The 23,018-nt window shown below is 37.1% G+C and overlaps 6 protein-coding genes across 11 annotated transcripts in view; 4 read left to right on the top strand and 2 right to left on the bottom strand.

The window, feature by feature from the left end:
* The window catches only part of LOC111829312, a 2,933-nt gene extending 2,693 nt beyond the window's left edge, over nt 1-240 (bottom strand). The window contains exon 1 of the mRNA XM_023778050.1: nt 102-240. Within this exon, the coding sequence (XP_023633818.1) occupies nt 102-240 (139 nt within the window). The remainder of the gene's footprint in view (nt 1-101) is intronic.
* Nucleotides 1-3,938, bottom strand: part of LOC17880624 (telomerase Cajal body protein 1) — a 5,286-nt gene extending 1,348 nt beyond the window's left edge. The window contains exons 1-16 of one of the 3 annotated variants that reach the window (XR_002833080.1): nt 3,682-3,938; nt 3,520-3,582; nt 3,347-3,399; nt 3,153-3,233; nt 2,983-3,056; nt 2,799-2,881; nt 2,600-2,706; nt 2,362-2,504; nt 2,232-2,279; nt 2,015-2,067; nt 1,674-1,758; nt 1,456-1,522; nt 1,248-1,367; nt 1,030-1,165; nt 578-845; nt 102-292 (exon numbers count right to left, since the gene is read on the bottom strand). Coding sequence is in view for 1 of the 3 variants with exons in the window: in XM_006283711.2 (XP_006283773.1) it covers nt 1,032-1,165; nt 1,248-1,367; nt 1,456-1,522; nt 1,674-1,758; nt 2,015-2,067; nt 2,232-2,279; nt 2,362-2,504; nt 2,600-2,706; nt 2,799-2,881; nt 2,983-3,056; nt 3,153-3,233; nt 3,347-3,399; nt 3,520-3,582; nt 3,682-3,860 (1,290 nt within the window). In the remaining 2 variants the exon portion in view is untranslated. Of the gene's footprint in view, nt 1-101; nt 293-577; nt 846-919; nt 1,166-1,247; nt 1,368-1,455; nt 1,523-1,673; nt 1,759-2,014; nt 2,068-2,231; nt 2,280-2,361; nt 2,505-2,599; nt 2,707-2,798; nt 2,882-2,982; nt 3,057-3,152; nt 3,234-3,346; nt 3,400-3,519; nt 3,583-3,681 lie in introns of those variants that run through there. The other 2 variants (XR_002833082.1, XM_006283711.2) reach the window with 2 other exon arrangements.
* A 127-nt stretch (nt 3,939-4,065) lies between these two features.
* LOC17878021 (anaphase-promoting complex subunit 4) lies at nt 4,066-9,651 on the top strand. Its single transcript, XM_006285691.2, has 20 exons — nt 4,066-4,147; nt 4,246-4,336; nt 4,424-4,535; nt 4,722-4,813; nt 4,967-5,050; nt 5,237-5,476; nt 5,834-5,914; nt 6,084-6,235; nt 6,418-6,578; nt 6,667-6,767; nt 6,843-6,917; nt 7,039-7,218; nt 7,339-7,421; nt 7,499-7,597; nt 7,971-8,075; nt 8,329-8,467; nt 8,599-8,817; nt 8,918-9,070; nt 9,195-9,276; nt 9,360-9,651. Exons 2-20 carry the CDS (start codon nt 4,259-4,261, stop codon nt 9,455-9,457), a joined length of 2,334 nt encoding a protein of 777 aa, XP_006285753.1. The 5' UTR covers nt 4,066-4,147; nt 4,246-4,258; the 3' UTR covers nt 9,458-9,651.
* A 101-nt stretch (nt 9,652-9,752) lies between these two features.
* Nucleotides 9,753-12,828, top strand: LOC17878499 (sphingosine kinase 2). 2 transcript variants are annotated; one of them, XM_006283521.2, is made up of 10 exons: nt 9,753-10,183; nt 10,267-10,389; nt 10,479-10,579; nt 10,832-10,904; nt 11,253-11,339; nt 11,426-11,503; nt 11,629-11,699; nt 11,826-12,089; nt 12,220-12,342; nt 12,444-12,828. In XM_006283521.2, the coding sequence occupies exons 1-10, from the start codon at nt 9,856-9,858 to the stop codon at nt 12,636-12,638; spliced, it is 1,443 nt and encodes a 480-aa protein (XP_006283583.2). In that variant the 5' UTR covers nt 9,753-9,855; the 3' UTR covers nt 12,639-12,828. The 2 variants fall into 2 exon arrangements, with proteins under 2 accessions (XP_006283583.2, XP_023635460.1); XM_023779692.1 differs by lacking the exons at nt 9,753-10,183; nt 10,267-10,389 and having other exon boundaries at nt 10,483-10,579; nt 10,829-10,904.
* Nucleotides 12,829-13,165: 337 nt separating this feature from the next.
* Nucleotides 13,166-16,389, top strand: LOC17878619 (sphingosine kinase 1). 2 transcript variants are annotated; one of them, XM_023779693.1, is made up of 10 exons: nt 13,166-13,539; nt 13,655-13,777; nt 13,870-13,970; nt 14,261-14,333; nt 14,531-14,617; nt 14,715-14,792; nt 14,989-15,059; nt 15,237-15,500; nt 15,641-15,763; nt 15,901-16,389. In XM_023779693.1, the coding sequence occupies exons 1-10, from the start codon at nt 13,209-13,211 to the stop codon at nt 16,090-16,092; spliced, it is 1,443 nt and encodes a 480-aa protein (XP_023635461.1). In that variant the 5' UTR covers nt 13,166-13,208; the 3' UTR covers nt 16,093-16,389. The 2 variants fall into 2 exon arrangements, with proteins under 2 accessions (XP_023635461.1, XP_023635462.1); XM_023779694.1 differs by lacking the exons at nt 13,166-13,539; nt 13,655-13,777 and having other exon boundaries at nt 13,891-13,970; nt 14,258-14,333.
* Nucleotides 16,390-16,767: 378 nt separating this feature from the next.
* On the top strand, nt 16,768-22,980 carry LOC17878035 (B3 domain-containing transcription factor VAL3). 2 transcript variants are annotated; one of them, XM_006283100.2, is made up of 11 exons: nt 16,774-17,104; nt 18,378-18,459; nt 18,566-18,664; nt 18,878-19,485; nt 19,770-19,866; nt 20,081-20,255; nt 20,493-20,572; nt 21,097-21,144; nt 21,242-21,502; nt 21,950-21,987; nt 22,191-22,980. In XM_006283100.2, exons 1-11 carry the CDS (start codon nt 16,953-16,955, stop codon nt 22,774-22,776), a joined length of 2,226 nt encoding a protein of 741 aa, XP_006283162.2. In that variant the 5' UTR covers nt 16,774-16,952; the 3' UTR covers nt 22,777-22,980. The 2 variants fall into 2 exon arrangements, with proteins under 2 accessions (XP_023635223.1, XP_006283162.2); XM_023779455.1 differs by lacking the exon at nt 21,950-21,987 and having other exon boundaries at nt 16,768-17,104; nt 22,191-22,333.
* The last annotated feature ends 38 nt before the right edge of the window (nt 22,981-23,018 follow it).

Raw genomic sequence — 23,018 nt, 5'->3', positions numbered from 1 at the left:
AGTTGGGGATTCTACTTTTGGAACAAGGCAGATGTGGGTGTGATTCAACTGTGGATCTAAATATCCAGTTTCAAAGAAGTAGGTAATGAACTTGATCACACCTGATTTTATAGCATTCCAATGGTATTTGTAGAACCCTGCATTTAGTCCATCAGGTCCTGGTGCCTTGTCTACACTCATATGGGAAAGAGCTTGGTAAACTTCTTCTTCTGAGACTGGAGCAGTAAGCTTCTGATTCATTTCTTGAGAGACTTTTGGTTGGATATGGTCCAGTATAGCTTCCAGGTTACTACTGCCAGAAGAAGAATAGATATCAGTAAAATAAGAATGTATAACTGTATGAATATCTTTCTCTGATTGATGAATATTGCCACTCGAATCTTGAATGGATGTAATTCGGTTGAAGCTCCTTCTCTGTTTTGTTTTTTCATGAAAGAATCTAGTGTTTTTGTCTCCAGCCTGCATCCATTGTATTCTACTTTTTGCTCGCCAATACTCCTCTTCCATTCTATATTCTTGTTGAAGCTGCACTTTTAAATGAGTAATGTAATTAAAGTCTGGGGAAATTGAATCATACGCTTTTTGAAGGTCTTGGCAAAGCTGTTGAATCTTTCTGTTGGAGTTAAGGGTTTGGCCTGATTTCCATCTAGATAAGCTGTTTCTGCATCTTAGTAGTGCCTCATTAAAATGTTGTGGTTGAAGCTGATGACAATATTGCGACCAAGTGTCCTTAATAACCCGTTGAGCTTCTTGATTGAACCTCCAACGATTGTCATAACGAAATAGCTTTTTTCCTCTCCATGTATTATCTTCTGTGAGCAGTAACATTGGTTTGTGATCTGAACCTATCCATTCAAACAATTTGACAAGAGCTTTTGGAATTTGTTACTTGTTTTGTATATTTTTCATAGCACAAAAATAAGAATATGCTAATTTTTTGGATAAAGACTAAATATTGCTAAATAAATAAACATTATTTTTTGATTCCTTTATTAAACATGGTGCAAAAAACTAAAAATAATAAAATACGTTTAGGCTAATTCTTCTTCTCCGGTTACATTTTGGGGATGAGACTTGTTTGTAACGCCATTGTTTTCATCACAAGTGTTGTTGTTCTCTTCGGATGTAACGTAGAAACTCCAGAGAGATACACAGTTTTCGTCAGCTGTGTAAATACAAAGAGAAAAAGGAAAGATTATGTTATATCATTAATAGGAGAGAGCTGATAAGAGTTTAGTGTAATGTACCTTTCAGTTCGAGATCGTTCTTATCTTCATCTTCATCATCTGGAATTGCGAAACGTCTGTGACCAGAGGATGTAGCAGCCATTGGTAGGTATGGGTGGAAAGAGAAAGCATTGACAGTATCTGTATCAAACCAATTAGCGTAATATGCAAACGTTAGGATCTCATCAAGAACTTGAGAATGCAATCGAAGAACCAAGTGTATGCTTACCTGAAGCAGCTTGATATCCAGAGACCCAGTTTCCGGTTTGTAGATCATACATGTGAACTAGCCCATCCTGGAATGAAAGATAAGAGGAATGAGAAAATGGTGTGACATGATTTAACTATGTGTGCTCATAGAGGAAAAACATTAGCTTTTAATTTTTTTAGTTAAGGGCAAAACATAAGCTTACACATGGAAGGAAAGGGAAGGGAGTTCAAAAGTACCTGACCACCAGTTCCTAAATGTCGACCACATGGCTCAATATCAAAGAATACCCGCTGGTTTGTGTTCTCAGTTGCTCTGTACAATCTGATACACACATTTAAATGATCCATTTTCAATCACATTTCAACTATATAAAAGCTTAGACATCTACCATTTCATCAAGCTAAGACTTCTAGTAACTTGAACATTGATGCTGCGTTAAGCTTTTGTTGCTCATGGCGCATTTAGCATTCATATTGTTTACAGCACTTGTTTTTGCCTCTAGATTAAATTCTTGAACAAGTATGAGCTTAGAAACCCAAAGACTACCCAAACCAAAGGAAAGAAGTAAACTACTCACTTATAGACTATCTCAACAGATTTCCTCATATCCCAGCAAAGAATGTAAGGATCCTGAAAAGAGCAAACAAAATGAAACATTTACCGGTAACGTTACTACAGACATGGTCCTATTTAAAGGCATACTTTAATATTGGACACCGACGAAAGTTTCTCTGGGTGGTGTAATATGGATCAAAACAACATTCAGCGGGAAAGGGTTTATAACAGTACATTACCTTGCGACCTCCTGTATATAAGTAGTTCCCATCCTTTGAAAACTGGACCTGAAAGCAAGAAAAGTTCAAATTATGATACATCATACCCCAATGCACAAAAAGAAAGTAACAGTTAGTGACCCTTGCTTACGTGTGTAACACCACCTTCTTGACCATGTAAAACATACAATAGCTCCATGTTATCTTCTCTATAAATCCCAGTAGTTTGTCCGTAAGAGCCCACAGCCAACATTCCAGTATTAGTTGGGGAGAAAGCAAGAGTAGATAATATACCTGGAAATAATAAATCAGCAGAAGGTTTTACTTGTTTCTGTATAACCAGTAATACTAATATAGTGCAGTATCTGAGTGGTAAACTAAGAAAATACCTGCTTGGCCCTCTTTATTTTTCTGAAGAGTTGAATACTGTCCAAAATCTCTACCAGGACGATGAAGATCAAACACTCTGATGGAGCTGTTATAGCCAGCATAGATCCTAAAGACATAACAAATGAATGTATATGATTGTTAATAAAATTCAATAGCATGTGGAAAGATGGATAAAACTTAGATAAAGTTCTTGCTTACTTGGTTCCATTAGGATTAAATCCAACTGAAAAAGCAGCAGTTATTTCATCCATAGCATCATAGGCTCGGTACGTGCACCGAAGCTGCCATTGTTATATTCACATATAAATAACCAGATACACACTAAAATAATGGTAGAACAACTCTCCAGTAAACATGTTAAGTTTCATGGAAATATCAGCACCTCACCAGAAGTACTATCCCAAAGATGGATTGGATGGTCTCTAGTTGAGGTAGCAAAGACGCATGTTAAAGGATCTGAAACCAATCAGTGAACAGCCCAAAGATCAGTAATGCAAATGATGAACATTAAGCAAACAAGAAAGAATCCTTTAAGATGACGTTATTTATTACCTGAAACTGACATGTATGGATACCAACAGAAATCATATACAGATTCACCCTCATTGATAAGAAGACTAGCACCATACGAATCTACAATTCCAAAAATTTGAAAGAAAATTCATAAACACACCATGAAATCACAAAGTTACTTCACATTTTATAGCATCTGACACAACATATAAAAGTCAGATTACAAAGATTACCTTCTTCAGGGATTGGCACTCCATAGCCATTAGAATCCCCTCCATCTTGAGGCCTGATGGACAATTTTGCAAAACAAAATAATTCAACAGAGAACTATAAAACAGGCCAAACATACAAAAATTACAGATACTTAAAGCTACAAAGAGGTTTCAGTTGAAATTCTTCTCCTTACAGATAAAACAGACTAAGTGTATTGTCCTCGGAGCTAGTAAGGAAACATGAACCATCAGGTGACCTGTAAGAAACAGTACAAGGAAAAAGAAAAAATCAAATTTTTTAGGGAAAACCATATCACTAAACAAGAGCGTGAATTTGAAACAAGAAGAAAGGTTACCATTTAAGACCCTTGAGGAAATTATTAGGGTTTCGAGTATTCCTGAACTGCTTGAAGAAATGGTGCGTTCTGTAAGGAGATACATCGAATCTCATATTAGGCCACGATGAAGTTTGCTCTCCAGAATCTACCTTTAATCCGCCATTTTCATCAGCTACTACTGCTTCCTCTTCACCCATCTTCGTCGTCGTCTTGGTCAGAGCTTCCGGGACAGTAGCAGCGAGCTAGAGGTTTAATTTTGTTCTAAACCCCTCCAGTCGAAAGCTCAAAAACCCGAAACCGGGTTATTTCAAACTCAGACCAAAGGTTGAACCGGAATTAAACCAGAAATCGGATTAGGTATTTTATTGTGAATATTGGAAGAAAAAGCCCGCCAGGTCTCGTCGTCATTTTTAGTGCGTCTTTCTGCTATCGGCGGATCCCGGCGACCGTCGTCTTCTCCTTTCGTTTTTCGTTATCTTCTCAAGTGTTTCTCTCTGGCTTCTTAGTTTGTGCAGTTTTTTTACGAAAAATTACAAATTCCAAAAACCCCTAATTGTTCTCTACTCGCCACTGTTTACTTAGTAAAAACCTCGGAATGTCGGAAATGGGGAGTGATGAGGGTGAAAATATCATTCCTTTCCAGCTACAGTTCGACAAGCCCATACCTTTTCAGGTTTTGATTTACTTCAGCTCAAATTTCGTTTTTTTATTCTTTTGGGGAATTTAAGATGGATATATGGATTTTGTTCAATTTCTATAGATTAAGATAGCTGAGTGGAACCCGGAGAAGGATTTGCTGGCAATGGTTACAGAGGATTCAAAGATTTTGCTGCATCGGTTCAATTGGCAGAGATTGTGGACTATTTCTCCTGGTAAAGCTGATTTTGAATACAAGATGGTTTCTGATTATCCGTACTTATAGCTTGATGAAAACTCGTTAGCTATTTGCTCGAAAATTGAAATTGAAATGCAATTTGAAGTAGCTTGTCAATCCTAGAAGGATTACTCTGAGCAGATATTTCTGGTGCTAAGTGGTTTTACTTTCTTTTGGCTTATAGGAAAGCCTGTTACTTGTTTATGTTGGCGTCCTGATGGTAAAGCGATAGCTGTTGGGCTTGAGGATGGAACCATTGCGCTTCATGATGTTGAGGCAAGTTTTAGGTTGAAGCTAATCTATGTTTTACATGATGAAGTTTTTGATGAGCTTGCAAAACAAACTAGTAATATTTTCTGTTTGAAGGGTTGAAAAGGAAAAAGATTATGCTTATCAGAAAGTGTTAGTTACATTTTTTTTTAATCTCAGAACGGGAAGCTATTAAGGAGCTTAAAGCCACATGCTGTAGCTGTTGTGTGTCTTAACTGGGAGGAGGATGGACAATCCAATACGGTATGTCTTTTCCTCTGATTAGGTGGATAAAAACTCATGTTTGTTTCATATCAAGGGATATTATTTCGCTTATATTGATATTGAGCAAGGATAAGCAAATATCTTTAGTTTTTAATTTCACACCCAACTCTAACATAAAAAGCTCTTTGAACTAGTGCTTACTTTTTCTTAGAGTTTGGTTTTCAGGATAAAATTGAAAATTTCTCCGTTTATGAGGACCGGACCTCTCGTTTTTTCCCGCCTGCTCCAAGAGCCCCAAAGATGCCTGGACTGGTAGCTGGTGATTCCAGTTTCATGGATGACGGTGAAGATTCTTTGGCAGAACTATCTAATACCTCATTCCGGAAGTTTAACATTCTCTGCAGTGGAGATCAGGATGGGAGCATATGTTTCAGTATATTTGGAATATTTCAGATAGGCAAGATTGTAAGTCGCTCCTTTTGATTGTAAGTAATTAGTTAAGCCCTAATAACCCATTCATGTATCATGGTTGATGCCTTGAGGTGCTTCATCATTTTTGAATCCTGCTTGCATATAGAATTGCAGGATGCTCAATGAATTTTCAACACTATTTGCCTATGGAAATTGGCTTTCTGAAATTTTAAGTTGCTCTCTTATTACATGTTCTTAATATTTTTAGGGGTAAAAATTATTTGTAAGTGTTTTATAACTGTATTTCATCTCTAGCTATGAGCAATATTCTCTTGCTTTTTAATATGTTTTAAGTCTTATTTTCTCTTGTTTCATGTATATGCTCTGCTGCTCCTGCAAAACCATGATCAGAACATACATGAGCTGTATGTTCCTGTTCAGCATCTGGATGAGCCTGCCTCTTGCAAAATAATTAATGCGTCCATCCACAAGGTACTCCAATCCTTTCAAGAGACATACTTTTCAAATGGTAGAAATTGACATATCTTCAATTTTCCTGTATCTAACTGTAAATGTCTATGGTGGAAACAAGGAAAGGAGGGAGCCTTGTATTATAAAGAGTCTTTAAATTCAAACTAATTATTGTATATTCATTTCTTAGGTTGCTCTGTCGAAAGACCTCTGTCGTCTGGTAGTAATGTGCACAGGAGAGCTTACAGATTGTAAAATGAAGCCCAAAGAGGAAACATTTAGCGTTCAAGATCAACATGGTTTACATTGCCTTGCAATGGACACATCTATTTTTTGGAAGAGGTAACTTGTACCCAGACATAATAAGTACACTACAAATTATCTATATTTTGCTGCTGCTTCTATCTTTTATTCCTGCTCAATATTCTAAATCTGGTTTTCAATACCGGCAACTATCAGTAAGCAACACATTTTTTCTGCCTTGCATCTGTTATATTAGTTATCTCCTCTAACTTTTATTTCAGGAAATATGAGCTTCATCAGGTTGCTCAACAAGCTTCTAACATTGAAGATTTGACTGAGGTTATTCGAGCATCCCTGTCGGTTATGAGCAAACAATGGGCGGATGCAATGAAAACTTTTCATGACAAGTTTCATTCTCTTTCCACCTTGATCGTAGATAATGGTAGTTGCTACTATCATTTTGTTGGTTGAGTTTTTTTTTCTTTGTCTTATGCTTATAGCTTCATAGGGGTCTGTTACTTTTCTCCTAGGACTGGAATCATCTCCTCAAGAAGAATTTCTTAGTCTTTTGGGTGGTGCGCGAATAAGTCCAGCGCTTAATCAGTTTCTAGTTAACTCTCTGGGTGAAGTGGTAAGCTTTATTTGTTTGATATTCTTCAGGGTACTAGTTTATCATATAACACTAACTGATAATCTTGTTTAGTAGGGTGTGAAGCGCGTCTTGAAGTCCGTATGTGGTACAGGAAAAGAGCTTCAGCAGATTGTCCTTGACCATCTTCAGGTTTAGTATTCATCTCATTCTTGGAAATGAAGTTGTAATTGTTAGACTAAGTAACGTTTGTTTATCCTGCTCATGCTTTTTTAGATAGAGAGTTTTGTCACAAATAAGCTTTCATTTTCAGCCTGCAGCAGAAATTATTGGATTCAGGATGGGTGAATTAAGAGGTCTCTCGAGGTGGCGTGCAAGATACCAAGGTATTGGTTTGGATGAGATACTCCTTAATGAAGCCACTGAGAATGCTGGTCTTGTACTTGTACAAGTGCAACGGTTTATGATGGTACTTTCTTCTGTTGTCCAACAGGTACAAAAACGTATAGCACTGATAATTGTAACTATTTTTTTTGTTGGCTGTCCCATGTTTCCATGCAATGATACTATTAGCTAGATCCTATCATTAGAATTATATTATTTTCTGTTTCAGTTCTCAAATTTCTTCAACTGGCTCGTCAGAAGCATAAAGTATCTTATGCAAGAACCAAATGATCAGCTTTCGTCATACAACAGGTACGCACATGTGTTTCTATGTTGTTAATGACGCTAAAGCCAGATCTTTGTAGTTACACGGTTCTCTTCTGTGGCAGTGAACTCCTTGTGGTATTTTTGAAGTTTTTATATGATCAAGATCCTGTGAAAGACCTCCTGGAGCTAACTGAAGCTGGCGATAACATTGAAATTGATCTGTAGGTTACCTCTTTCTATATCTGTGCTTTTACCTTTTCTGCGTGTTGTCTTATACTCGATCCGAATCTCTGTTAGGTTACCTAACTTTTTAAGCCATCAATAACCAGACTGAGTAGGAGTAGTCATATGAGATATAACAAAAGTACATCCAAGGGGTTTCTCTAACCACCCTAACACGAAATTCATGTGGGTAATGTGTGTGCGTTTTTGTGCTGCTATATGTGTTTGCGAAGTTTCTGCATAAATGACCAAAAATTAGCATATCATAGAACTGGATGAATCATGAAGTTCACTGTATCCTCCAAGGCTGTACATTTCACTTTATTTTCCTCAATCCATATATAATAAACTCTTAATGTTCTTATGTCCCAGCAAAACCATTGGAAGAGTTAAAGAGTTACTTCAGTTTGGAGGGTTCCAAGACTGCGATTTTCTGCAGAGGACATTGGCTAAGGAATTCCAACACATGGAGTCTAGGTATATTCCCTTACATTTCCACTTCTTTAAACTAAAATTTTGTTACAAATGTTAAATCATTGAGTGTAGTGGTAGTAAAGTGATTGTAAAAAAGGTTATGGTAGAGACAAAGGTCTGATGTCATGGCTTCGCCTTGACATTTTTAAGTGCGACTACCACCAAAAAAATGGGTGCCGAGTTTTTAGAGTCTGGTCATACTTTCTCATGGTTTTTCTCGGTATCAAAATTGATTTTAGTGGTTTAACAATATTAGCTTCAAGATGGCTCTTCAAATGCCCTTTACAACCATATCAAGAAAGATATCGTGTATGAAGTTGTTGCCACTTTACCCTCTTCAGTTGTCAACAACGCAAACACCTACAACAATTCCCATGTCTCTTACCTTTTATAAGGTATGAGCTGCAACAATCTTAATGCGCATTATTATGATCCCACACGTCATCCTTAGAAAGAGCTTGTTGATTACTATCTCCTAAGTCTTCATTTGCTCTTGATATTCTAAAGTCTTTGTTTGCTCGTGCAGAATGAACTTTCTGATGACACACCGTGCCAAAGTGGGTACACTGATTATATATCTTTTCAAGTCCCCGATGAAACCTTCCCGGAGATTCCGAACTGTATTGGTATAGCTAAGGGTTTTAAGCAGAACTCTAACAATGAGAAAAATGGTTATACTTCTCTGGAAGCCGTTTTGTTATCTGTACCTAATGGCCACAGTTGTGTTGATTTGTCTCTCTACAAGGTGAATACTCGTTCTATTCTGCAGTACTGGTTGATTTAAATTTTCCTTATTTTTGTCTTTTGGAGTTTCCTTGTAAACCCTCTGTCTAATTTTGAAACAGGATAGAGAACTGGTTTTACTATTGAATAAAACAAATACAAATTCAGAAGGCTTGGGAGAAGCATGCATGATGGTTGTAGAAACTGGTGACCTACCATTCATTTCCATTTCAAGATCTAGTTCTCTGAACCAGTGGGAGCTAGAGGATTTGAAGGTATTGCTTATTTTAACCAATCTCATCGAAGTTTTGTGAACCATGTGAAGGTTAATCTAGGAACTTATCCACATATTGAAACGATGTTATCTACTATAAATCCTGACAAATTGCTTTCCTCCAGGGATCGATTGTTAACTTGGAAATGGAGAACGAAAAGGTTCGCAACATCCCACATTCTGCCATTGCTCCTTTAGCAGTAAGCGGTAAGTGCTTAGTTCTACCTATTTACTTCAAGTGAGAAATGCTTTTCAACCGCATTTGACGTAATTTTCTAAATTTGTTACAGCTTCAAGGGGAGTGGCTTGTGTATTTGCTGAGAGAAGACGTGCCCTTGTGTATATACTGGAAGAAGATGAAGACGAGGAAATCACTGAGGACAAGTAAATCTCATCCAACGTCCCTATTTGATTATTCCAAGTTAAGAAAGAGAAACTTGGGAGAGGCACTTCCTCCTGGAAACGGTGTCGTTTGTTACTTTACGACTTTTTGTTCTCAATTCACACTTCACCTCTCAGGCCTCACTTAATTTAATAAACTTCTTTTTCTCACACAAGTCATAATTAAAGAGCGTTACGCCACGTCATCTCATTCAGTCGCCGTAGTAAGCGCGTGCTAGTCACTTCCCCTTTGATCGGACAAAAGCCGTATCAGTCAGCTTTCGAGTCTGTTTTCTTTATACTTAGCTCAACTACGGAAGCAAGACGAAACTCTCTATCTCTTTATCTCTCTCTCTCTCTCTCTCTCTCTCTCTCTCTAGGTTCGTGGCCCATCACGGCTGTCTAATGGAGAATGATCAAATGATATCTCCGACTGATATAATCACCGGCATAGTGTTTATAGACGGTGAGCTGGCTATGTTGACTTTGACTGCCGACGGGGAGTTACGGTCGACAGAGTACGGACTCCGCAAGAGTTTGTCGATGAAGAAGGATGTTCTTGGTTTTGTCGTCGAAGGTAAGCGGATTAGAGTAAAGGCAGTGGTGGAGAAAGATGAAGGAATCTGCTGTGGACGATTTAGTGGAGATTTCGCCAGAAAAGATTTGGTCTTTGAGCCTCTCATCGATCAAACTGGATGGTGCTATAGCCTCCGTCAATACCTCGATTCTCTCGGTTAGTTGTTGTCTGAGTCTGACAATAAAAAAGTTGAAAACTTGTGTATCACTCAAATGCTAAAATTGGAAATTTTCCACTAGGCCGGCCTAAGAGATTGCTTGTGTTTGTGAATCCCTTTGGCGGGAAGAAATCGGCGAGGGATATTTTTGTAAAGGAAGTGAAGCCATTGTTTGATGATGCCGATGTTCAACTTGATATTCAAGGTTCCCTGATTTCTATTTTTGTTTCTTTCTGGGTTTAAGAACTCTTCTTTGTGAAATTGACATTTGGATTACTTATGATGAGTCTTCAGAAACCAAGTATCAGTTGCATGCAAAGGAAATTGTTAAGTCCATGGATGTATCGAATTACGATGGTATTGTTTGTGTTAGTGGCGACGGTGTTCTTGTTGAGGTATGTCAGAAGTATCATTTTCTCTGTGTCAATTGTTTTGGTTAACTTCAACTGGAAGTGATGATGTGTGTGTGGTTGGTGCTATTCACACCTGATTCAAACTTAAGAAATATAGAGTTCATGTCTAAAAGTTAGAGGAAAGACATTGCTTTTTGATGTGTTAAATTATATGTTTACTCTTTTTCTAAGGTTCTGGGGTTAAATAATTGTTTTATTGTTGCTGATTCTTACACTTGGTTCCTAATTTAGTAGGTAGTAAATGGACTGCTCGAAAGAGCAGACTGGAGAACTGCCTTAAAATTGCCAATCGGAATGGTCCCTGCAGGTTTGTGTTTCATCCTCCGACTTCAAGCTGTTTGCTTTCATTCTGAATCCCTAATTATATATAAGATGTAACTTCGTTTAAGTTGCTTTACATTTCATTGTTTATGTGTTTGTTAATCCACATGCTTTCATTTCTTTGCCTCGAAAATGTCGTGCATTGTTTGGAATCAGAAGATCTTTGGAGGCTGAATTTGTTTCTTCCTTTTGTCCTGTGTGTTATTTCCTGTGATATTTTCGTTTTAGTAACCGAGATTGTAGTTTACCATATGAAAATTGATAATATGTGCATGAGAAACTTTTAGAGAATTTGTTTTACTCTCTTTATGCGCATTTAAATCCTTGACTGCAGGAACTGGTAATGGCATGATAAAGTCATTGTTGGACACGGTTGGGCTTCGATGTTGTGCAAATAGCGCTACTATTTCTATTATCCGAGGTTCTGCTCCATAAAAATTCTATCCAGCAGAACATATTCTTTTTTCTTAATAATCAGCTTCTTAGACATTATATTTGTATTGGCAGGTCATAAACGTTCTGTAGATGTGGCAACTATTGCACAAGGGAATACCAAATTCTTCAGTGTCTTGATGCTTGCTTGGGGTATATAAGTGAATTCTACTTCTTGGTTCCATATCCAGAGTCAGAATGTTATTTGAAAATGAAAGTAGTACATGGGCTTGCTGAAACATTCTTTCTGCTGTATTGATTAGTATATTTTATTTCAGGTTTAATAGCAGATATAGACATTGAATCAGAGAAGTTCAGATGGATGGGAAGTGCTCGCATTGACTTATATGTACGTTTAATTAACAAATTTGACAATTGTTGCATTGCGGTTGTTAAGTTGCTGGTGAGACTGTATGATTCTAATCGGATGTTCTTTTGTTGAATTTAAGGGACTTTTTACCTTCTTGTATGGCAGGCTCTTCAGAGGATATTATGTTTAAGACAATACAATGGAAGAATTTTGTTTCTACCGGCTCCTGGGTTTGAAAGCTACGGACACACAGCCAGTTACGGCCTATACAAAGAGCCACCTGTTAGCGTTAAGGCACTCGGATACCAAGGACCTGATACAAAATTTGAAGATCTTGAATGGAGAGAAATCAATGGTCCATTTGTTACTGTATGGCTTCACAATGTTCCCTGGGGTGCTGAGAACACTTTAACTGCTCCTGCTGCAAAGGTCAGTTACACATCTCGAACTAAGAATAGTGGATATTCTTTTGTTGTGCATCATCAAAAGGTCTTCATAAGGTTCTTTTACTTGCCAAAAAACCTGTTAAAACTTCATTTGTATTTGGTATGATGAACAGTTTTCTGATGGCTTCTTGGACTTGATTGTCTTGAAAAACTGCCCTAAGCTTGTCCTGCTATCGCTTATGAGACAGTTGAGCAGTGGCACACATGTTGACTCACCATATATAGATTATCTAAAGGTTTGTCATCCAAAACCTCACTTCATTTGACTGCTTTAATGTACCTTGTGAAGCAGCATTTGTGATTGACCAAACTGCTTATTATGCTATACTTTGAAAAGGTTAAGGCATTTGTGCTAGAGCCGGGTGCACTTATAAATGAACCAGAGAAGGAAGGAATCATAGATTCAGATGGAGAGGTTTTGGCGAGAGGAAAGAAAACATATAATTGTGATAAAAAAGCTTTAATGACTTACGACAAGCTTCAAATAACAGTTGATCAAGGTTTAGCCACACTCTTCTCTCCTGAATATTGATAAATGTTTAAAAAACTACAGGCGAGATGAAGACACATACAAATCATATAATTCATACACCTTGATATTTATCTCCTGTTGTAAATATTGTTCCCTTGTGGTTGTGAATTGTAATTTGATTGATGCACATGTACAGTAACATTACAGGAAATGAGAAGCAATCAGCTGTTTTGTGTGTTTCTTATAATTAATTATTAAATCTTAATCTGGTTCAGAATAAGTAAACCTCCCTCCCATGTTTGGTGTTGAACCAGATTGACTGCTTTGAATTGTTGTTACAGGAAACTCTACTGTTTGTTTGAATGTCTTGAACTTCGAAAACGATGTCGTTTTGTGTGTCTATCTGTTTGTTTGAGAGACTAGCCATCATCTTTGATTATTTTTTTGTCTCTCGCGTATGAGAAATCGACACGTCGTAACTACTTAGAGGAGTATCGCCACGTCATCTCATCCACTCGCCATTCCCGGCGCGTGACCTGATCGGAAAAGTCTTACCAAAGATTAGCTTCGAGGTCAATTTTTAAATCTTAGCTCGCTCTCACCAACGGCGAAAAACTCCTCTCTCTTTCTATGGATCGTCAGACGGAGAATGATCCTCCGGCGATAATCTCCGACCGAGTTCTGGTAAATGGTGTTGTTACGCCGTTAGCTTTGACTGCTGACGGAGAGATACGGTGGATGGAATCTGGACGGCGGAAATCGACGGCGGAAAAAGATGTACTGAGTTTCGTCGTGGAAGGTAACAAGGTTAGAGTAAAGACATTGGTAGAGAGAGGAGGAGGAATTTGCTGCGAAGGAAATGCTGGAGATTACACGAGGAAGGATTTCGTTTTCGAGCCTCTCTCTGATGAATCTAGAAAGCTTTGGTGCGATAAGCTCCATCAACACCTCGACTCTCTCGGTTAGTTCAATTCGCGAAAATTTAAAGTATCACCGGAGCTAAAATCGAAAGTCTATACAGAAATGCATATCTTAAAACTCGATGCTAAATTGATGATTACCTTGTCGAGAATTAGGTCGGCCCAAGAAACTGTTTGTATTTGTGAATCCGTTTGGCGGGAAGAAATCAGCGAGGAAGATTTTTGTAGAGGAAGTAAAACCATTGTTTGAAGATGCTAATATTCAACTTGAGATTCAAGGTTAGTCATTTCTATTTTGTTTCTTCCTAGTGTCAAGAACTCTTGCCTGGGAAAATTACAATTGGATTTTTGTTTTATGATTATTGTTTCAGAAACCAAGTACCAGTTGCATGCTAAGGAAATTGTTAGGTCCATGGATGTATCAAAATACGATGGTATTGTTTGTGTTAGTGGTGATGGTGTCCTTGTTGAGGTAAGTAGGAAGCTTTTCTGTTGGTGGAAGTATCATTTTCTCTATGTCAATTTTGTTTGGAAATGATGATGCGTGTCTTTTGTGCTATTCCCACCTCATGATGCAAATAAGAGGAATTTAGAAATCCCGTCTTTGTTGAAGTTAAGGGAAAAACATATTGCTTTTGGAAGTATCTGTTAGAAGAAGTAATCTCTTAATTAGATATTTACCACTTTGCTTAGTTTTGACTCTAGGATTAAACAATTATTTTGTTGTTGGTGATTCTTACGATTGGTTCCTTAATTTAGTAGGTTGTAAATGGACTGCTTGAAAGAGCAGACTGGAGAACTGCCTTAAAATTGCCAATAGGAATGGTCCCTGCAGGTTCGTTTTGCTTTATGATTCTCTTTTCTTGTGTGTTCCATGTGAAAGTTTAGATGTAAAGGTTATCCTTCAGTAAGATAGAAAATTTGCCGCTTATTCTATCAAATTATTATCTTGTGTCTGAGAAAGTGAGAAACTTCAGCTTAAATTTTTTTACTTTTGTATTTCTTCATGTGCACGAAAATTCTTTATGGCAGGAAGTGGTAATGGCATGATCAAATCATTGTTGGAACCGGTAGGGCTTCCTTGTAGTGCAACAAGTGCCGCTATTTCAATTATTCGAGGTCCTGCTTTATACCATATAAACCATACTTAATCCTTCAAAATATTCTAACTTTCCTGAATGAACTCACTGCCACCACACTATTACTGTACTAGCAGGTCGTACACGTTCTCTAGATGTTGCAACTATCTCACAAGGGACTACCAAATTCTTCAGCGTCTTGATGCTTGCTTGGGGTATGTGGGGACTTCAACTTCTTGGTTCTGTTACTCTAGAATTTAGAACTTAATTTGCAGATGCGCGAGTCATGGCTGATCTTGCTGAATTATTCTGTTGGTTGTATTGAGATAATATCACTTTATTTCAGGTTTAGTGGTTGATCTTGCTGAATTATTCCGTTGGTTATATTGAGATAATCTCACTTTCTTTCAGGTTTAGTGGCTGATATAGACATCGAGTCAGAGAAGTTCAGATGGATGGGTAGTGCTCGCTTTGATATCTATGTATGTTTAGTTGAAATTTTGATTTTATCCTGCAATGCAAGTTTTAAGTATGCGTTTAGTCTATTCAAATCTATCCATGAAGTTGCTGGTTAAGGTTAAATAAAAGAAATGATTGTATGATTCTAATTGGATGTTCTCTTATTATTGTGTTCTCTCTTCTACCGTTTGTATTTGAAGGGTCTTCAGAGGATAATATGCTTAAGACAATACAATGGACGGATTCTATTTGTGCCGGCACCTGGGTTTGAGAGCTATGGCCAACCAGCCAGTTGCAGTTTAGATAAAGAGCCATCTGTTAGTGATAAGGCAATTGGATACCAAGGTCCTGATACTAGACTTGAAGATCTGGGCTGGAGAGAAATGAAAGGCCCATTTGTTTCAGTATGGCTTCATAATGTTCCCTGGGGTGCTGAGAACACTTTGGCTGCTCCTGACGCAAAGGTCAGTTACACAATTTGAAACATTTTCAAACCAGGGAAACACCGTTTTGGGTCTTCTTTTGTGTGCAAAAAGTCTTCATAGGGTTGCTTACTTGCAAACAAATTGTGAATGCTTCTTACATATACATTCTGATTTAACAGTTTTCTGATGGGTTCCTGGATTTGATTGTCATGAAAGACTGTCCTAAGCTTGCCTTGCTATCACTTATGACAAAATTGAATGATGGAACACATGTTCAGTCACCATATGTATCATATCTGAAGGTTTGTCATCCGAAACCATGAACCCATTTGTATAGTTGTAATATTTCATTTCATGGCTTTGATGTTTCTTATCTGAATCTGGATCTAAAAGATTGGCTGAAAAGCTTACATTACATGGTGATTTTACTATTGAAAAGGTGAAGGCATTTGTGCTGGAGCCAGGTGCACGCCTAGACGAACCAGACAAGGAAGGAATCATAGATTCAGATGGAGAGGTATTGGCAAGAGGAAGAAGATCATACAAATGTGATCAAAAGGCTTTGATGTCTTACAGCAAGCTTCAAATAAGTGTTGATCAAGGTTTAGCAACTCTCTACTCTCCTGAATAATTCTAATTATGAAAGTGGGACATATGACATGAAATGAGCTGAAGACACAATTCAAAAAGTGTTTCCCTTGTGGCTATGATTAAAATTGATGGACATGTACAGCTATTACAGTAAACAGCAAATGAGAAGCAAAGGGATGATTTTGAGTCTACATACTTATAAATTCCATAGAGGTGTATTGTTTCTGATCTTTTTGTATGTTTGAAGTGTAAACTTTGTATGTTCTTGTATTTGCAGTCTATAGATACTAAACTGATCAGATCATTTATGAAATAATATACACATCTAATTACAACATTTCGTAACATATAAAGTCAAATCTATATATAATCATAAGTTCATAACAAACAAGTGATCTTAATTTGTAAAGAGAGTAGTCCTATAAAGCTTAGAGCTTTATGGTAAATATAATAATATGGAGATTAGTTTTGTCAACTAGCTGAGGTTAATAGATACTTCTTTCTCTATCCAGCAAAATAAACAAAAAAATATGATGCGACAAATCATATTCGATCAAATGATATATAATAATGTTCCTGGGAATTCAATTTGGACCTACCAGACTAATGATGACTTGGCGTATACAAATATATTTTTTTAATATGGAAAATATCAAACAAAAAGTGGAAAAAAGTAAATAAGAGAAATGTGATTGGATAGGAGAGAGTGAGATTTTAATAGCTTTCTCTTTCTGTAGAACCTCAAAAGAGAGTTTTTATTTTATTTTCTTTAAATTGCTTTTATTAGCTGATCAGGCAAACAACACAACACAATACCCACCCAGGCCAGGAGCACCACTTCACTATTTCTCTCTTTGCTCTCCCATCAATTTCACTCACGCTTTTCTAGGGTTTTTTGTTATGTTTTCCTCTTCATCCATGTCATCATCCTCCTCTTCCTTCTCCTCTAGATTTTGCTTCAACCACGAATGTTTCGAGTTCAAGCTCGACCATTGCCGTCCTGGTTGGCGTCTCCGTACTGGCGATTTCGTCGACCTCTGTGATCGTTGCGCGTAAGCTGCTACTTTTCCTTTTGCTTCCTTTCTTCTTCGCCTTGCTTTACTCTTTGTTCCATTTTTTGATGAGTGATCAGTTTGGTTTCGTGGAGTGTTTGCTTGTTTTCGATTTTGAAACTCAGGGAAAACGTCTACTTAATTATTGTTTTTTTTCTTTTGTGGAATTTTTGTTTTTGTTTGTAGTTTTTGGTATCATGTGGGTGACAAATGTTGAAACCCAAATTTATGAATTTTTTTTTTTGTTTTTTGTTTTTTGTTTTGGGTTTCGACTTTCGAGTATAGGGTCCGCAAGTGTTGACTACAATCGGAGAGACTAGGAGCCACTCTTTTCAGTAGTTAAAAATAATAATTGGAGATTGACATTGTTGAACGCTGTTGAGTTAGTGATTAGGCTTCTAGAATCTTAAGCATTTTGATGGATGTTGGGGAGCTAGTGAGTTTCAGCTAAATTCTTCATGTAGAATCAATATTGTGTACCGAATAGAGAGTCTGGAGATTCAAAGTCCAGTGATAGACAAAGTAAAACTAGGGGACAAATAAATTAAAACACTAGTAAGCTACATTGCATTCTGATCCACCTGATTGGATAATTTGTCCACTAGTGGGTTTTCTATGTTTTTATATTCTACTGCATCAAAGTTAGATATCATCCAATGATGCGTTTCTTAGGCTTACTTTGTGCTATATCTGATGCGTTATAAAGGGTACTTTTTGAAATTATAAATTGGGTAAAATAATGGTTTTATGTAAACACAAGGCCATTTTCATAGGTTTGCAAAGCTTTGTGCATTAAGGCTTAACTACCTGCCGATATAGTTTTAGTTATCGAACTTATGAGAGACTTTTGCTCTCACTATACTTCTTGTTTGTGATGATGTATAGATAGGTTTATTAGGAAACATTTAGCAGTTTGATGATATTGATAACCCTTCAATCGTTGTCTTCCCTGTATGTAGCTCATTTCGTAGAAACAATGAGTATTTCATAACCATGCTGATTTAATATCCTATAACTATGAATGCCTGTATAGTTTCCACTTTCCAGAGACTTGTTTTTGTTGTGAATTGTAAACTTCATCAGAGCTGGAAAAAAATTAGTTTAAGTTTGCCAGTTCTAGTTGCATTTTGCATTAACCAATGCAAGGAGTGTGGTTTACTTTTTGTGATTTCAGTACACTGCAGACACAATGCTTTTACCTGCTCACTACATCAATTTCATGAACTCGTTACTGTATTTCCATTTTGCATATAATGATTTTATTTTGGTTCAGCTCTCTTTACGAGCAAGGAAAGTTTTGTGACGTATTTCACCAAAAGGCTTCCGGGTGGAGGTGTTGTGAGTCATGTGGAAAGGTAAATATATGATTTACTCGTTAAAACTTTTCAAGTCTCCTTGGCATCACAAAAATCGAAATTGGTTTCCCGATATGAAGTATCTCACTAATAGCAATCCATGCAGCGAATTCATTGTGGTTGTATTGTTTCTGCATCTACTTATATGTTACTGGATGCTGGAGGAATTGAGTGTTTGGCTTGCGCAAGAAAAAAAGTTGCTTTGGTGAGGGAAAATTTCACTTCTAATTTCCTAATCACCGAATTCCATCCATTTGTTTTTCTCAGAGACATGATGTTACACGAATCAATTACTCTCAGTGATTAGATATCAGAAGCTAGAAAACAAACTCCAACTGTGCAAAGATCCTTATCAAGTTGAATATATTTTTTGAGCTCTAGTCTATGTGCTATAATAGTCTTTATTCATGTGTTTCAGGGACCTAATTTTCCGCCATCACCGTCCTTTCTTTTCCAATCTCCAATTTCTGAGAAATTCAAGGACTTGTCGATCAACTGGAGTTCTTCAACTAGGTCAAATCAGATAAGCTTCCAGCCCCCTAGTTGTTTAGGTCCTTCAGTTCTGCAGTTTGATTTGCGTAATCGTGGAGATAATAATGAATTTAGTCAACCTACTTCTAAAGAGAGGGCCACTGCATGTTCCATGGAGAAAAAAAGGGGAATAAATAACTTGATAGGGAAATTGATGAGCGAAAACATGCAAAAGTATAAAGTATCTCCTTTTCCAAATGGACCAAATATCAATGTCTATCACCCTTGCGGGACACAGCTTGCGTTTCCTGTGCCAATTACAACACCAATTGAGAAAACTGGTCACTCTAGACTATCTGGAAGTCATTTATGGCAGACACCTAATTGTTCTCCACTAAGTCACTTACACTATGACTTGAATGGTGGAGCAGACTCGCTACTCGAAAGCAAGAGTCGTAATGTGAGGACTCAACTTGATGCACCAGGAAAATATCAGGTGGTTCCACAATATTGGCCCAAGGTTTCAAATAAAAATCAGCAGAATCAATCAAAAGAGTATCCTTCTTATCTCATAGATTCTACATTGGAATATAACGTTGTATGTTCACCATAAGCATATGAATTATGCTTTTCTTGATCATACTTTAGCATCCTTTTACTCTTGCTTTTTGTTTGTCTGTCTAGCTTTTGATGTGAATAAGTCTATACTAGGTTGTAGAATAGGTTTTAGAGATAGGTTTTTACTTTCTGTTTGGATACTTTGCCGCTCAGGTTTATGACATTTAAAACTAAAAAAATGTAGGCTACTTTAAGTTATTAGAACCTTAACTAGATGCAAGATCTGAATCCATTGTCACTCATCTGTTTGAGAAGATTCTGAGTGCAAGTGATACTGGAAGAGTTGGGCGGCTGGTGGTACCAAAGAAATGTGCAGAGGTAAATAACTGTTTGCTTTTGCAAGTACGGAATCTTGTTCTCTTGTTTAAATGGTTGGCTCATGTGGAAAGAATTTAGAATTTGGGTGTCTGGTGCTTATAGCAAATACTTCACTGCTTTTTATCATGAAAATATAATCATGCTATCTGTAACTTTACAGTTGTCTCATATCATATTTAAGATGCCAAATGAACAAAGCATTGCTATATAACAGGCTTTCTTTCCTCAAATTTCCCACCCCGAGGGTGTGCCTCTCAAGATACAGGACCCAATGGGTAAAGAATGGACATTTCAGTTTCGCTTTTGGCCAAACAACAATAGCAGAATTTATGTTCTAGAGGGAGTAAATCCATGCATACAGAGCCTGGTGTTGCAGACTGGTGATACAGGTATATTGTTCGTAACATAGTAATTTGGTTTACCATGTAGCAAATGCTAAAATATGTTTTATGTAGTAGCATATACTGTTCACAATTCCATCGATTTAATGGGGAAGCAATTATTTTGCCTCTCTGAATTACTATTCTCAGTCGATATCTTTTGTTAAGCATAATTACACTTATTCTGACTAATTTTTTTTTTCTCTAGAGCTTATGCTTGGGAACTGATTTCGAATTTCTTTTCAGTCATATTTAGTCGATTAGATCCAGAAAGGAAGTTAATTTTGGGATTCAGAAAGGCTGCCATCGCTCAATCAACTGATCAGGTTACTTTCTAAATTAACTAGATAGCTTTTGGTTGTAAGTACTTTTGGTTCACTATAGTTACAATCTTAATTTACTAGCCAAGTAACGGCTAGTTATAAGAAGGTTTCCTGAATGTCAGCTGCTCTTGAGAATATAGTCAATGCACAATTACGAGTAACATGTTAAAGTATAATGAGTGAAAACGCAATTCTTACTTCTCTTTAAAAAATTTCAGTCTGGGTGAAGAGATTAAATAGGTTGGAGAAAATTCTCATAGCTTGGGCTAGTTTCCAAAGTTCTGGGAAGTCATGTTTATTTCGCGTTGTAATTTGGTTACTAATTATGCTCTTTGTGGACATATAAAATGGATAAGTAATGAGTGAGTCTGCTTCTACATGGATCTATGTTAGAAGTAGACTTTCTGCTGTTGCGAATGGGTTTATCTTTAGATATCAGCAGAATTTTTTAGCTGGAGAAACTCATAACTGATGCAAATACTAGAAATCCTTGGTATATTGTTTATTCATCAAATGTGTGTCTGCAGGAAACTAACTCAACGAATAACAATCGTGACACTTGCACAAACAAAGATGTAAGTAACTAAAATCCTAACTGGCACCTTTTCATGACAAGTTAGCTTGTGTAACAAAACATAGTAATGTTATATCTCTTCTCCATTTCATTTGCAGGCTGAACCGGCTGATATGCATTCACTGTCTGAAGTTAAGAAGTCCACCTATATAACTAAAGAAACCCCAGGGGTAGAATTTTCCTCCGGTAAGAAGAATAGCAGCATGATGATTACAAGAGGTAAACGTCAAAAAGTTGAAAAGGGAGACCATATCGAGCTGAGGCTAACGTGGGAAGAAGCTCAAGGATTCCTCCTGCCTCCACCCAACCTCACTCCATCTAAAGTTGTGATAGATGATTATGAGTTTGAGGAGTATGAGGTACATCCATATGTTCTTGATTTACTAATTTTCATATGTGGTCTATGCCGCTTAAGAATCTTACTTCTCTTTCAGTTTCCTTATGATTTGGCTGTAGATTTCTTCTGGAAGACAAAATTATTCCATGATATAGAAACCTGTTGACTGTTTTTCATATATATATATTCACCAGATAAGGGTTTTTTTTTCTGTCGGATTTTGAAGTCAATTGGTGAGCTCATGCTACAATAGACACGTTGGGTATTAAAATATGTTCGTCTCAAGCTTATAAAAACCATAATTGGCTTAGACTGCTCTTACGTAAACAGTTGATTTGAATCCTGAGTTGATTAGTCTTCTACGACATGTTATTCATTCTTTGGTGTGTTTTCAAATCTTGTTTTACTTGTTTTGGAACATATCAATTCACTGAGTTATATCTTTGTAATATTTCTTGTGTCAAAATAGGATGCTCCAATCATCGGGAAGCCTATTGATGATACAGGGTAAACCACACATCTTTGTTTTATTGGCTTTCCTCTTTGCTTTAAGGTGTTTGAAATGGTGAATCTTATCTTAAATGATGTCAGGAGAATTGAATTAGGGTACTGGTACTATTCATGATCCAAAAGTGTGTTACCGAATGTTGAAAGCTCATTAAAATTCTTCTGCTTATTATTATTTTCTTTTGAATTTTATCTTGTTTTAGATCAACATGCACTCCAGATCAAAAACTTGTAGCTCAACAGCAGAATGAGGAAGCCATGGAAGAAGCTGAAAGACTCTTGATGTCACCCAAAACAACCACAAAGCACCCACGGCATAGAAATGGCTGTAGTTGCATCGTTTGCATACAATCTCCAAGTGGTGCAGGTCCTAAGCATGACCGACGCTGTTCTTGTGCGGTCTGCGAAGCTGTAAAACGCCGTAGGCATTCTCTGTTGTTACGGAGGGAAAAGAAGCAGATGGGGAAAGAAGACAATGCACACAAGGAGCTCGAGCAACCGAATTCTGATGATGAACTTCACCAATCTGCTAACAACAGTGAGAACCATGAGTGTCATACTTCGCCTTTGAAAGTCCAATTAGATTTGAACTTCAAACCAGAGAAAGACGGGGAATCTCTACCTGATTATAACAAAACTACCAAAAAAAAGACTCTGCATCATGATGACACAGTGAAGTCTAGCTTCAATTCACCAAGCTCATCAACTGCTCATAGCCAAATTAATAGAGAAGAAGAGGAACTCAAGAAAAACACAGAAATTGCAGACACCACCACAAGCTCCATATAGATTTTGAAGACTCCTATTGCTGCAAGGTGAATAGATTACGAAGGGAAATATCAGCAGAAACCTTTTTCTTTTTAACCTCACAGGCACTGCGCATTTTGTTGATACATGGGCAGTTAATATCCTTACTGATGGAAGCGCATTACTCTTCAGACTCGCATCTAATGAAAATGGTCAAAATTAAAATTCCCTTCAGGTTTCCTATAACTGGTATACGTATATATGTAGCATACTTCCCTGTTACG

Source organism: Capsella rubella, unplaced genomic scaffold, assembly GCF_000375325.1.
Source record: "Capsella rubella cultivar Monte Gargano unplaced genomic scaffold, Caprub1_0 scaffold_7, whole genome shotgun sequence".
NCBI lineage: Eukaryota > Viridiplantae > Streptophyta > Magnoliopsida > Brassicales > Brassicaceae > Capsella > Capsella rubella.
Note: the sequence above shows the minus strand (reverse complement) of the source record. Positions and strands in the feature narration are given on the sequence as shown.